We start from the raw sequence: 13,396 nt of genomic DNA on the forward strand, positions 1-13,396 counted from the left end.
CCCTTAGTTGTTTAGGAAAGCGAGGACAATGCATTTAATCGAAAAGGGATGTTAAATAATTATCATACATAGACGGTACAGAAAAATTGGGTCCAAGAAAAATTCATTTCTGATACACTTTACGAATTGTCTGTCCCTCGATCCCCAGTGTACTCTTGTAGATATTTTCTCGGTTTGCCAAAAGGGTGGTGGTGATGGGGGTGGGGTAATCCGGTGGCACATGGCCACCTTCCAATGATGAACAATGAGTGGGGGGAGACATGCATACACCCTCGGGATCTACGCCCTCGCTTGGGAAGCTCCAGGAGAACCCCTCATAAAACGGTTTTTATGATTGCCTAAAGAAATAGCTTGAATTGGAATTGCTTAGTTTTATCCATTTGCTCTTCTGACACATGTTCTCAAACCAGGAAATATTGATCTGCTGTATAGTCCAGTATAGTACATCTGCTGGATGGAAGGTGCATGACTTTATCTTTTGTTTAGAGCTCTTTATTTATGGTTTACTCAAAGAGCTTACCTATATATTGCTCATCACATCAACTGTCATATTATTTTTTTCCTCTCTTTTCATTTAGAACACTCCACTGGATGACATTTCTCGCATTCTTGCTAGCGCACAACTTCACGGGTAACGCAGCTCCTCGCCGCATTAATTGTGGGACGCCCTCAGAGGCTCGAACGAAGGTGGAATAATTATTACATTAATCGTCCGCGGCGCTGGATCCGAATTTCGTTACTGCACAAGTTGCCGTGCACGATATAGGGCCGATGGGTACCCCCCCCCCACACACACACACACGTACACACACTTTTGCAGGGCCTATAATCCGCCTCGAGCAGAAGCACCCCCTCATCTCTTGAATAGAGCTTTATTGGTCGGGATTGTTCATTTTGTTGGTAGCGTTGCGACCAGAAAGTGTGCGTGTCATAGTTGTTCGTGAACTAGCGAAGTTCAGTTCTGACAAAAAAAAGACTCAGTTGCAAAGAAATTTGCGCCCTCTCTTGGTCCAGCTCGAGGTTCATAGGGTGGCTTAATGGATCAACCTGTTAGGCCGAGTTCGGGCGGCCTGTTCTTGACACGGGTTTCGCGTTCTCACGCTCAAACGGCGGGAACATGACCCAAGAACACTGTTCTCGGAACAGGTTCACACACCACCTCCTCGTCAGGGTTTTACACGAACACACAGGAAAAATCGTGAGATTTGATTTTTGAAAAGCTGCAAAATTATCGAGATGGCTTACAAAACTGGGGACAATGGAAAGTTTTGAACAATTAACATTAATAATTTTCCATGACAGATATGGTTTTTTTAATGGAAAAGAAGTTAGCTCAAACATTAACGCTCTAAGAATGTACAAGGACGCCGCCATGTTGCATGTTGCTTGCATGCTACAAGTAAATAGTAGCGATAACCGGTTGTATGTTCCTAGCGTTCGAGCAGCCAACCCACAAACAACAATTCAAGCTGTTCCTGAACATACGAGAACAAGCCGCCCGAACTCAGCATAAATGTTTGATGCCTAATGGTCTCACAACTGCTGCCCTTCCCCCTTTGACAAACATTCCACTGACGTTGGCCAAAACGACAGAGGTTTGCCAATAGAAGAGCAGTAATGAATTTGCTGCTTTGCTGAACGAATGCAGAAATGACATTTGACCCTGAGCGTCAAGGATTGGGCGAAGTCATTGGAAATAACGGGAAGTGCGTGAGAAGAACTCCCACGTGTGAAACCATGTTACTAATCACCGAGACTTGAACACTTATTTTAAAAAAATTAATAAATAGCAGGTAATATTGATATGCTCGATGAGTGGCTTGCAGATACTGCTTTTAAGAGAGGCAGGACGATAGCTTGACGAAAATGATCTATATCACTGCCCTTTTTGAATACTGGAAAAATATTTGTGTTAATTGCGCCTGTCACGTGGTAAGACTGCAGTGGAAGAAGACTTCTGAAAGATCTTCCGGATCTCTTTCAAAATTCTAGCAGGCAATACTGTCGAAAATTGTCCTTGCCAAAATTTGCCCGTGTGGACCGAATGACGATTTACATTCTGCCATATTCTCTGTTTAAAGAGCATCTCGAAGAACACAGACTGGTTAGTTTACAAAAGGAATGATGCAAGCTACCAGCAGGACTGCTGCATTGCATGTCTGATTGTATCGGACAAAACAAGGTTTTCCACATTGCTCTACTTTTCAGAGGAAGACAGCATAAATGTTCAAAACAGTGATGGGCTTCAGGATTGTTTTCAGGGGATAATTATCCATCTCTGGAGAGAAACATCTTCAAAGTCATTGGTTATGCCACTAAAACTACAAGGAAAATGAAAGATCAGGAAATGAGCTTTTAACTGATTTGTCTTTGAATTCCTGAGATACCTTAAGTATTACGCATTTTTTATTTTTATGAAGTGGTGTATTTACCACTGTTATTTAGGGCAACAAAAGATGTTGCAGTTTTGTAGAAAAATTCTGCAACAGCTATACAAAACGTTTGTTTAGTGAAGTGTTCATTTTTTATGAGTGACCCTCGTCCAACGCCGACAGACAGTAATTCTCAATTTCATTCCACAAGAGGGCGCTATGTTTCTCTTGTAAACGTTGCATGCTTAGTAACAGACTCAGCGGACGAGTACGGTTCGGCAGTGGTACGGCAGGTGTATTCTCAGCCAAGACTGGAGGTCAGTGATCTTCTAGTTGTTCAGTAATATAAAATACGTGTAAGTAAGCGTTAAGCACCATTTCAAAGGAAATGTAGAATTAAAACATTTTCGTGGTAGGCTTACCTGGCTTGTTGGTTTGTGCATTTGATACCTCCATGGCCATGGTACTGGTATTTTGGTAGGCCTAGAACTATGCCAACTCGGATCGAACTCAATGAAGCGTAATGCACTGCATCTGCTTACGTTGCCTGTCGTGGAAGTACGTTGTTTTAACGTGAGTCGTTGATGTAAATGGCCTAAGGATAAGGAGGCCGGCACTTCATTTTTTTTTTTTTTTGACCTCCACTTGGAAAGAGAATCTCGAAAGAAATTGAAAGAAGTTTAAGTCATCTGAGGTCAAATTCAAAACAACCTCCTTTAAAAAACAAACAAACGAGGGGGCACTTTTCATGTCTGAACTTAACTGGGTAGACATCTGATCACTTGAAGTAGTACTGCTCCCCTACTTGAAGGCTGTATCATGTATGGTGATGGGAGTCTGTTATTGATAGGCCTCCTGATTTTTGTCTTCAACTTGTAATGTACCTGCAGAAGAAGATTTTTTAATCAGCACAGAGAGGGGACTAATTACTAAGGACTTCATGAGCTTCATACCAGGAAATAAGTTAACGTGAATTTCCTAGAGCTGTTTGTTAGTTCTCCCAGGTAATTAAGTCATTAGTATTGCATGGGCATTGTCAGACCATTTCAAATTGGGTAGGGGAGGGCCAGGGGTATGTCCTCACTAGCAGCGGAAGCATGGAAGGGCAGGGGCTAGTGTTCCCCACTTTTTCGAGGGGGGGGGGAGGACTTGGCCTCCCCAGTTTTAGCAGGACCTATAATGAATGGGGCTCAGTGGATCATCTGTTAATGGCAGACACCAGATGGCCATACAACTGCCCCCCCCACTGTGAAATTTGTTTCCAGTGTGGTTGTTACTGACGACAAGACATCTGTCTTTTCAGTGTGAGTATATTGTGACAGTTTAATTGCTGCCCTCATCTTTTACTGTGTAATGTCCCTCCAGAATCCAAGGCAGTGGAAATTTGACCAGGAATTGGTCTTTGGTTATTTTTCCATATGCGCAGTTAATGTTTTTTGTGGGACTGAGACATTCTGAGACAGAAAAATCCATCATACATGTTAGATTGCATCATGTCCATGCTTACTCTGCCATTGAGAAATGGTATTCACAAGATGAAATTTAGATATTTGTCAGACCTACGAGAAATGCAGTCTGGAGACCTTTATTATCCCTAAAAATTCTCCAAAGCCACAATCTGGGCTCTTTTTTACAAGGGTTGCAGGGCCTGGCTGAAATACTCAGGCGTCAATAGATTTTATGTGTCAGGGCTAGAGTGGACACCAGACCATTTGAAGCAAGATCCAGGACTTGGACAACCTCCCCCGTTGTGTTGGTCATTGTTTTGATCGGGAATCTCAGGAATTCTTTACAGACTTCTTGGGGGATGTGTTAGGTAACAATAGTGTAGAGTGTGTATAGGGATTGGACATATCTTGCCTGGTATACACCAGACAGTCCTTCATGTGTTTGTAAGTGTCCCAGTACATGTAATTGAAGATATGAATTTGTAAAGAATTTTGAACACATCAACATTGATAACTGCCCCGGCAGGAAGTGGTTAAAACTTACCTGTTCCATTAATTGGTTTTAATTGTTGTTTATTGTGAAGCGCATCGAGACTTTGGTGTGATGTGCTATACATACCTATAAAAGGGTTCTCTTCAAGCTTAACTTTCCTGATCTTGTTGGATTCATGTCTCCATAAAGTGAGCTTCCTTTCCTAAAAGCACTCAATGTTTCAAGGCTTCTTGGTACTTAAAAAGATGAAAATTTTCCCTTTTTGGGTCATCCATGCTTGGGTTTTTTTCTTCAAGGGAAGTAAAGTCTGAGAATCAATTCCCAAAGGCTTAAAGGCACACCATTGAAAACTTTCAAAACGGGGACTGTCAAATTACAGTATCTTAAATATTTTATTGAATTGAATATTTGAATTCAGTGTCATACAATCTGTGAAATCTTCCCACCCGGAATGATGGTCATTTTTGAGCAAAGAGAAAATTTACACTTTTTCCAACAATCATCCGGATAGACGACTGCGGGGAAATGCAACTGTGTTTAAATACCGCCAACCTTTGACAGGTGCAACAATTGATGTGTGTGATGCGTTTAGATGTTGGGAGGAGTCTACACAGTATATTACAGGAGTATATTAACAGATAAAAATAGAAGCGACCTCGGTTCTAATGTTCCTTCTGTACATCTAAACACATTATCAAGTGATAAAATAGAAAGCATAAAAAGGGAAGCATCACAGAGGATCCCGACTTGAGTCAAGTCTACTATATGTGCTCCTTTCCGGGCTCCATGACAACAGCCTGTTTTGTAAAAACCAAATCTGCAATTTTAGGACATTTAAGCTCCCATTTTCTAATCTCAATAACTTTCTTGCCTAAAATGCAAGTGTATAGGAAGTTACCCTCTTCATGTTTATGATGTGCATTAGTGTTTGGAAGGGGTTTTAACCGATGTACAGGTGATGAACCCTGGACTGAGCACTTGATCATGATGGGTATCTCTGGTCGCGCTGTTAATGTGATGACTGCAATTACTTGACTGCGTGATCGATGAAGTGTTGTTAATTTGACAAATTCTCAGTGTTGCATTAAAATTGTTGAAGGAAGAGACAAAAACTTGAATGTAAATTTGCTGAAGCTGTGGGAATTAAAGCACTTTTGGAGGGCCATAATGATCTATACTGCAGATAGCAATCTCTCCCGTGCAATATCCAGGCACCCCAATAGGGAATACCCTGTACCCTTGGACTTTTGCAACATTTAAGTCACATGAGCTGCACTTGGAGTGTTAAAAATAAATAGCGCTTTTCTTGCTTTTTCTCAAGGCAATGAACTCAAAAATGAAATTAGTCCATGGAATATGATACACAAAGTAACAACTCCTCATCAGCCAATTTTGAGAAAAATTGCAGTACATGCAAATCTTGTACGCTACCTTTAAATGTATAAATTGTTGTTACTACTAGTGGTTCATTTATCATTGACTATTTCATGTTTGTGCTGCTTGCACACAGTGTTTGGAAGCTACATGTATCAGGTTTTATTACCCACGTCCACAGAGAACTTGTCTCCTGCCCCCATGTTAGTTTTCTATTGATCTTTGCCCAAGATGTCCTCATCAATCGTAATTGCTCTTGGCCTACATCCATGTGGGACTGTCACACAATGCTTTTGTGTTAGCACTTGTTTGGAGCATGTTTGGAAATGATGTGACAAAGGGTGCTGGGCACCTCACATGAAAGACAACTTCCTGTCTTGGCAGTTAGAACTCCATTAATAATGGTGTGTATTTATTTTTTGGCTGATGGCAATTCCAACTTGTGTCTTTTATTTTCATTGCCAGGCGAGATGATTGAGGCGGCACTGCAGAAAATTTACTTGAGTGCCTCATCAATCAGATGAATTAGACACTCATCTAATTCAGGGCAAATTGCAAAGTTTGAAAGATAACGATAACCATTGTTCATTTTCCTCTCTTTTTTTCATTGAAATTAATATTTGGACTTGGTTTGGTTTTCTGTGTTAATGGATGTGGGTTGTTTACCCCAAGAATTGCCTTGCTGGTCGACAGGATTTGAATCATTAACAGAGACTTCTGATGGATCAATTTTGCTTTCAACTGTCCAGGAACCAAAAATGTAGGTTACAATTTTTATTGAGTTGTTCATAAACTAAATTACAACCCTCATGTTGCATTTGTATAAAGTCTGCCCTGTTAAACATGAGAGATTCTTTTTTCCAGTTTTTGGAGGGGTAGGGTCAGAATAAGAGTTTCATGTACATTGTGTCAGCATCATACACGTAATGTCTGTAAATGTTATGTTTCAAGAACAGGACTTGTTTCCAGGAGAAACGTGCCTCTGAAATACATCTAATAATCTAATAATAAAGTTATGTTATGATATTGACTACAGATAATACTTTGCCTATTTTTAATTATCCAGTTGGTTTTAATGTGTTTTTATTTGTGTTTAATGACGGTGTTTTTTTTGTGAAGCTCTTTGACCAATCTGCAATTAAGTTTGCACTGCATACATGTACATGTAAATGTGGTAATATTATTTGTTGTTCTCCAAGTTCTAAATTTCAAACCTGTTGGGGATCCTTCCTAATACAAACAATGCGCTGTCATCCTGCCATGCTAAACTAACAATGTCCGCTATCCAACCAGTACCACAGAGTTCATCATTCCCAGAGAGAGAAATTGTGATAGGACCATGGCCATTTTCTTCAGGAAGAACAAGACAGATGGCATGCTACCTATGACAGCCTCTAACCTTGACAAACAGCAAATTGAGTTTGCTGTGAGTTTGCATGGTTTCCATAGTTTCACCCATGACACATCCCAATGGTCTGGTCAAAGATAATGCACATGTGAGCCTGAGATCTGGTACATGTACATGTACCTTGCTCCAGCGTCACGTCCATCAGATGCTGAAGCTAAGGACATGAGTTTAGTTCTACTTCATTAGGCCAGTTGGTTGTACATGTACCCGGTATTATTCTCATGGGTCATTATGGTGTAAAGCCAAACCTGTGTGTACACATAACTGCCATTTGTCAATCCCCTGCTTCTGTCTGGATTCATTCATGCGGAACTGTAGAGTATATGCTTTGTGCACTCATTTGGAACTGTTCAAGATGTTTTGTCAGCCAGGAGGCCTTACTGTTTGTATTTGCAGTGAAACCGAAAACAATTTCCTGAAGATGATCATTCTATGTATACATTTATTATGGGCAGAAATGCTTTTTAGTCAATTCCAAAAATCCCAGACTCAAGATTGTTCAAGTAGATGTACATGTATGGACATAATGATTTTGAAAGTGCACGCATTTACGTTATAAAGTTCATATTTTTCTTCATCCAAATACATTTATTAGATGGTCATAAGATGAAAGGTCTGTGGTTTTTCCAGTCGACAGATTCAAATCTCAGTAGTGCTGTGAGAATGTGAAGATTTAACTATCTCACTGGTCAGTTAATATCCAACCACAGAACTGGATGAAACCAAATTAGACCCCCTCCCCCAAAACAAACATTGGCCAAACATTTCTTTCTGAATGAAACATCCCCACAGTCTTTACCCAAAACCAATTGGGGATACTAAAGTACTTGTCCCTGTTGCTGTAACATTTTCCTTTGTCATTATACAGGGGAGGAGAAATCTGGAGTAGTGAGTTAGTCAATTACAATGTATTTTCGGTACATGTAGTTGAAACTTGCATTGAAAACAAAAGAAGAAAAACCTCTGAAATATTGTTGGGAAGTGACATCTGTGATTATCTGTGTTTCCTGTAGATCCACCGACAGGAAGCTATTGAGACTGAGTCAGTTTTCAACAAGCAAACAAGTGCTGCCTGAAGTCAATTACACATACATACATGTACATGTAGCGGTACACACTCACTCGTGTACATGTACACAATGAGTGTGTAGCGGTACTGTAGTTGTGAGTGTTCTTGACCCTTGTAAGGTTTTCTGTACAAGTTTACTTCTTAACGAGCAATCTTCTGCCTTGGTCCTGTGCATTTTAAAGTACACGTTATCATCAGTGTTATAGTGGAGAATATGATGGTGAGGGTTGACGAGACTCAACGGAGTCATTATCTTACCAGGAGAAACATCATTTCATCATTAACCTAATAATTGTATTTGAAGACTGCCAGTTATTCAAGACTGACAGTAGATCAATAACAGTAAAGATGCTGGTAGCACAGCCATTAAATTTCTTTGGAGTGACCCTGTCATTAGAGTGTCTTTTCTTGATGGGTTCTGCATGTGGTACCAAGTTTTCATTATCTTGTACATACACACTGTGGTACATGTACATGTACTGACGAGCAATTTCTAGTAAGAAGTTTCCAATTTCATATGATTTCCCAAGTGTCAGTTTTGATTACTTGCTGTCAAGATACCGTACGTTGTACTACGTCCCAAACTTGTGAGAGTTGAATGAAATAGGGGTAAATTAATTTGGGAAAGGCTTTTGGTATACATGTAAAATGTGAAAGAAATCCTTGCAATCAGTGGCACAAGCACTGTTCTCCTACTCTGTCGATTCTCACTTGTTTTTGACATCACAATATAACTGAAATGTTCCTGTACATGTCAATCTGTACTATTACTGTGTGTAGATGTAAGGATGAATACCTGGAGGCATTTGATGTACTGCACTCCCCTCCCCCCCCCCCCCCCGACAGCAGATGTCCACTTTATTATCCATTCATCTACATGTACATGTAGGTGACTAAGAAATGTCATATCTAACGAGGCTTTTGTTACAGAAAGGATTGTGGGCACAGCTGCAGGCAGCGACAAATTGGTTAAAACGGAGCAAGAGAAAAAAGGATTTCTAACTGAAAACACGTGACTGTTTTTTCTAGTCACACTTACGGGAGTTCTGAGCATGCCTCAAAACAGCAGTGTCAAAGACACAGAGAGACAGGAGGGGTATTTTGCATTGAACTGTCCAGTCACTGCTCTGTCAACACAGTAATTCCATCCACTTAGCAGTGAGTGAACCTGCCAAGGGCTGACACTAGTTACATGTATCAGGAACAGATCGTTGGCACAGGCGACCACATGTGTGTCTGTATACATGCAGCTCACAGTTTCCTGAGCAGGACTACACAGGCTGTACATTCTCCAGTGACCTTTTGCTGCGTACTCAACTGAGTTAAGATGTGCAAGTTGTCAAAGTTTGTGATTTTGTCTGGAATACCGTCGGTATGTTGTGCTGTATCAACTTCAGAGTGGATTAATTCAGCAACTGTATCCATGCATAGCAAACAAATCCGTTTATGGGTGCCACTTTGTAGAACCATTTCCTTCTTCCTTGGTTAAACCTGTACTATGCAGGAGTGCTGTTGACTCTGTGTTCCAAACCAGATTACAATAACTTATGGCGAAGAACTTTGGATCTATGAATGAAAGATTAGCGGTGCATTAGTATGTGTACATTGTATTAATTAGATTTGATCTCTTTAAGAAAAACTTGAAATATTGATTCAACCCACTCTTATCTCCTAACCCAGGTTGAAGAGAAGAGAAGGCTAGCTACAGTCAGTATGCATGACATCAGTGAGAGCTTGTGAATACACCCACCAGGTGACCAGACTGTTCCTGATGTTATCTGATGCTAAAAGTATGAACACTGGGTGCAGGTTTTAAGCCTTCATTTACCTACTTAAGGATTGGCCAGATTTGCACAGCCATAATACTTGTTCATGTAAGGGGTTCCATATAAACGATACACAGGGTACATGCATGCAAGCTATTGCTGGTTTGAGTTGTGAATGACAAAGCACACTGACTAATTTTCAGAGAGTATTTTTGAATACTCAGTGACTTTGATAAAAGACACTCGTGTCATTCCCAAGATGAACTGGAAAAGTCTTTTCATCCTGGTCGCTGCCTTCATCTTGTACCTGGTGATTGGAGCGTTAGTCTTCTCAGCCTTAGAATCTACTCAAGAGGAGGAGACGAAGATTGACCTGAGGGCCTACAAGGAGGCCATCCTGTCTAATTTCTCGTGCATTTCAGAGGAAAGCTTAGAGCAATTGGTGGAACGGATCATGAATGCCGTGGAGAGTGGCGTCAATCCACTCTCGAATGTGTCCAGTAAGTCCAACTGGGACTTTAGTAGCTCCTTCTTCTTCTCTGGCACCGTGGTCACCACCATAGGTGAGTCTTCACAAAATTCTTTTTGTTTGACAAGTGTCATTGTAAAGTTCTAGGTTGTCAAATAAATTCACTGTTTGATGTGTGTCTTGTTTTGTGATCTTTCTAAGTTGTTTCTGTGTGCTCTAAATCAGGACTGTAGGTAAATTTCATTTTGTTTCATTGGATTTTTTATTTGTCTCAAATTGTGGCCCATAGCCCCATGGGCCAAATTTCGAAACTGATACCGTTAAAACAGTGGATGGGAGTATCAAAACACATTTACATCAACTAAAAATACTATGAAGTACTTTTAGACAGTAGTGATTCAAAAAATTTTCTTTTACAAAAGCCTATACATGTATAACTAAGGAAAAGGTAGCACAACAAGTGGAAAAAATGTGGATGGACAGAATACAAGATTAGAAACAGCAATATCTTGCATTAAATGAGGGATAAAACTTTGAAGAATAACTTGAAATGTTCATTTTACATGTATACATGTAAGTCTATCTACATGTTTACAGATGTTCATCAGATGGAGTGGGCATTGATTGACATCTACTGGTATACCAAATGATCAATATATGAAAAAAGGGTGAGGTCTCATTTCATGGTATCGGCAGTTTTTAAAAATATGCATTAAGTGTGCCTTGATTACAGGTACCGACACGTGTGTGTGGTACCGACACATGTGCGTAGATGTCCGTATTCTGTGGATTGTACTGTAAGCCCTATTGGTTGTGATGTTGTCATGTAAACCTTTTAAGTCAAAATACGCACGCCGATGCATGTTGCTGCTTAGCGTACACAGATCATACAAGTGTACCGGTAAGTTCGCGCAGTTTTATACAATTTACACACATGTAATGACATACTGCATGCTCACAGTTGTATTGCTGTTCTCCGGCAGGATCAATCTATGGTTAGCAAAGAAATCCAAGTGTAGTACCAGTACATGTTTAATATTGTATTGTTTATTTAAAAAATTCAAACTTCGCCTCTCAGAGTCCGAATTACATTTGAATTTACAAAATAAAAATTAAATAAAAACATACATCAATGTAATTTTATAATCACAACATTACTATAATTACCTCAAATATTTCATTACATTAATTACAATATTGTTTCATTTAATTGTACAATTACAAAAGAAAACATTTAAAAATGGGTAAAAATACATTTATTTATTTATTGGTGGACTCTGCATGATGTTTACAATGAACACAAAAAATACAAAGATATTCAAGGACAAATCACAAAGAATGATGTACCAGCCACACTGTGATTTGAAAAGGTCAATATTAGTAAGGGATTGGGCTGTTTTTGAACCGGTCTGTTGTAGTCCTAATGGTAGTGATATTTTTACTGTTTCCAAATCCCTACCATCGCTTTCAAGCCTAGAAGGGAGAAACAATGCCTTAGTTCGGGGATTGGACTGGATCTTTTTTGCAAAACTATGGCAATGGTTGTACATCTCCAATGGCCTGCACATCATCCAGATGACATTAAAAGGAAATGTGTTGTAAGGTAGAAACCACTGTAACTTGTATGGCGGACATGTACCTGTACCTACAGTATGTACATGTAGTACACATACATACCGGGTACACATACATGTACATGTATACAATGTACTCTAGTATCCCAAGGCAGATTTCTGTACAATTTCAACTTCAGAAAAACGCAGTGTACGCTTGTCAAAGTCTCCTTTAGGAATCTCAATTTACTCCTTTACATGACAGCTATCATCAGTGTTGTACATGTACATTTATGCCTCTGTAAATTGTTCCATGGTTGTACAATGTACTCGTACATGTAACATAGTCAGTGTACACATCAGTAAAATACATAATCACTTTGAAGACAAAAGTTTCCAATAGTTTCAATTTTCAGACTGAGTGCAGTCAACCAACATGCATTAGACTAATGAAGTCATTGGCTCTGTGTAAATTTGAAATGTATTAATTAACTTGAGTGGCGTACATGTACATGTGCCGGTACTGTGTGTATGCAAATCATTTGTCAAGTGTAGAAGTATAAAATTTGTGTGGAAGCGATACACATGAATACCTCTGAAGATGAATAATTACATTGACCTCCAGATACAGGTGGGTATCTGTATTGCATGCAGAAAAGTGATGTCATGGCCCAGTGAACGTACAGGGTGACTACTAATAACAGCTGCATGCAGATCAATTCATAACAAGGTGCTGATTTTACAGTGGTTCTGTATGACATACCGGTATATTTTGTGGGTTTTTCTGTTTTCCAAGTTGTTCCTTTTTCAAAGTGTGCATTATTCTCTGTTGCCAAGGTTGAGACCAAAGAAAGTGTTATGGGATATGGTGCATACATGTACCAGGCTGTGTGTGCGTACCTGGTAGGGGCCGCGTTTGTATAGGGGCCGCGTCTGTATGGGTAATTTGCTCCTTGTGCACTCAGTGCCAGCCAAGCCCAAGAGCTGCACTGCATTTGTGCTGTCCCACTGTGCGCTTGTACATAGTGCCTTGTGGGGTACCGGAACAATGGAAAGTACCCCACAAGGCCAGTTTTGATCCTTGTGGGCTACTAAAGTGGTACTCCACAAGAATTTCACGAAATAGATATTTCAAATTTACTCAAAAAGGAGGAATTTTCAAGTGTCATTCATTGTCGCAAATTGAAGTGTTTTATATAAGGGACATACGGTTGAAATTTCAACCCAGGAAACTGAATTTGGTTGAAATGGCAATGATTTGAAATTTTGTCTGTGTTGTGTGGGAGTTTTGTACACAAGAACAAAGGAAATACCCTTCCTTCACAGCATGCAGGGGACAGTTGGCTCACAAAGTCAGGATCAAGTTGTAGAGACTATGAAAGAATGTTTGGGTCCTACAGCTCATGCATGTACATACCAGTACATGCCATGGATCATTTACACA

General features: G+C 39.9%; 1 protein-coding gene across 5 annotated transcripts in view; it reads left to right on the plus strand.

Annotated features, from left to right (window-relative positions):
• Positions 1-2,614: 2,614 nt before the first annotated feature.
• LOC110980553 (potassium channel, subfamily K, member 16-like) overlaps positions 2,615-13,396 on the plus strand; it is a 39,502-nt gene continuing 28,720 nt past the window's right edge. Inside the window, exons 1-2 of one of the 5 annotated variants that reach the window (XM_022237359.2) lie at positions 2,615-2,689; positions 9,845-10,493. In XM_022237359.2, coding sequence (XP_022093051.1) covers positions 10,190-10,493 — 304 coding nt within the window. In that variant the 5' untranslated portion in view covers positions 2,615-2,689; positions 9,845-10,189. Of the gene's footprint in view, positions 2,729-2,753; positions 2,946-9,056; positions 9,537-9,844; positions 10,494-13,396 lie in introns of those variants that run through there. The other 4 variants (XM_022237358.2, XM_022237360.2, XM_087136869.1 and 1 more) reach the window with 4 other exon arrangements.

This window comes from Acanthaster planci, linkage group LG01, assembly GCF_054643075.1.
Source record: "Acanthaster planci isolate LZ-2023a linkage group LG01, COTS_SCS, whole genome shotgun sequence".
NCBI lineage: Eukaryota > Metazoa > Echinodermata > Asteroidea > Valvatida > Acanthasteridae > Acanthaster > Acanthaster planci.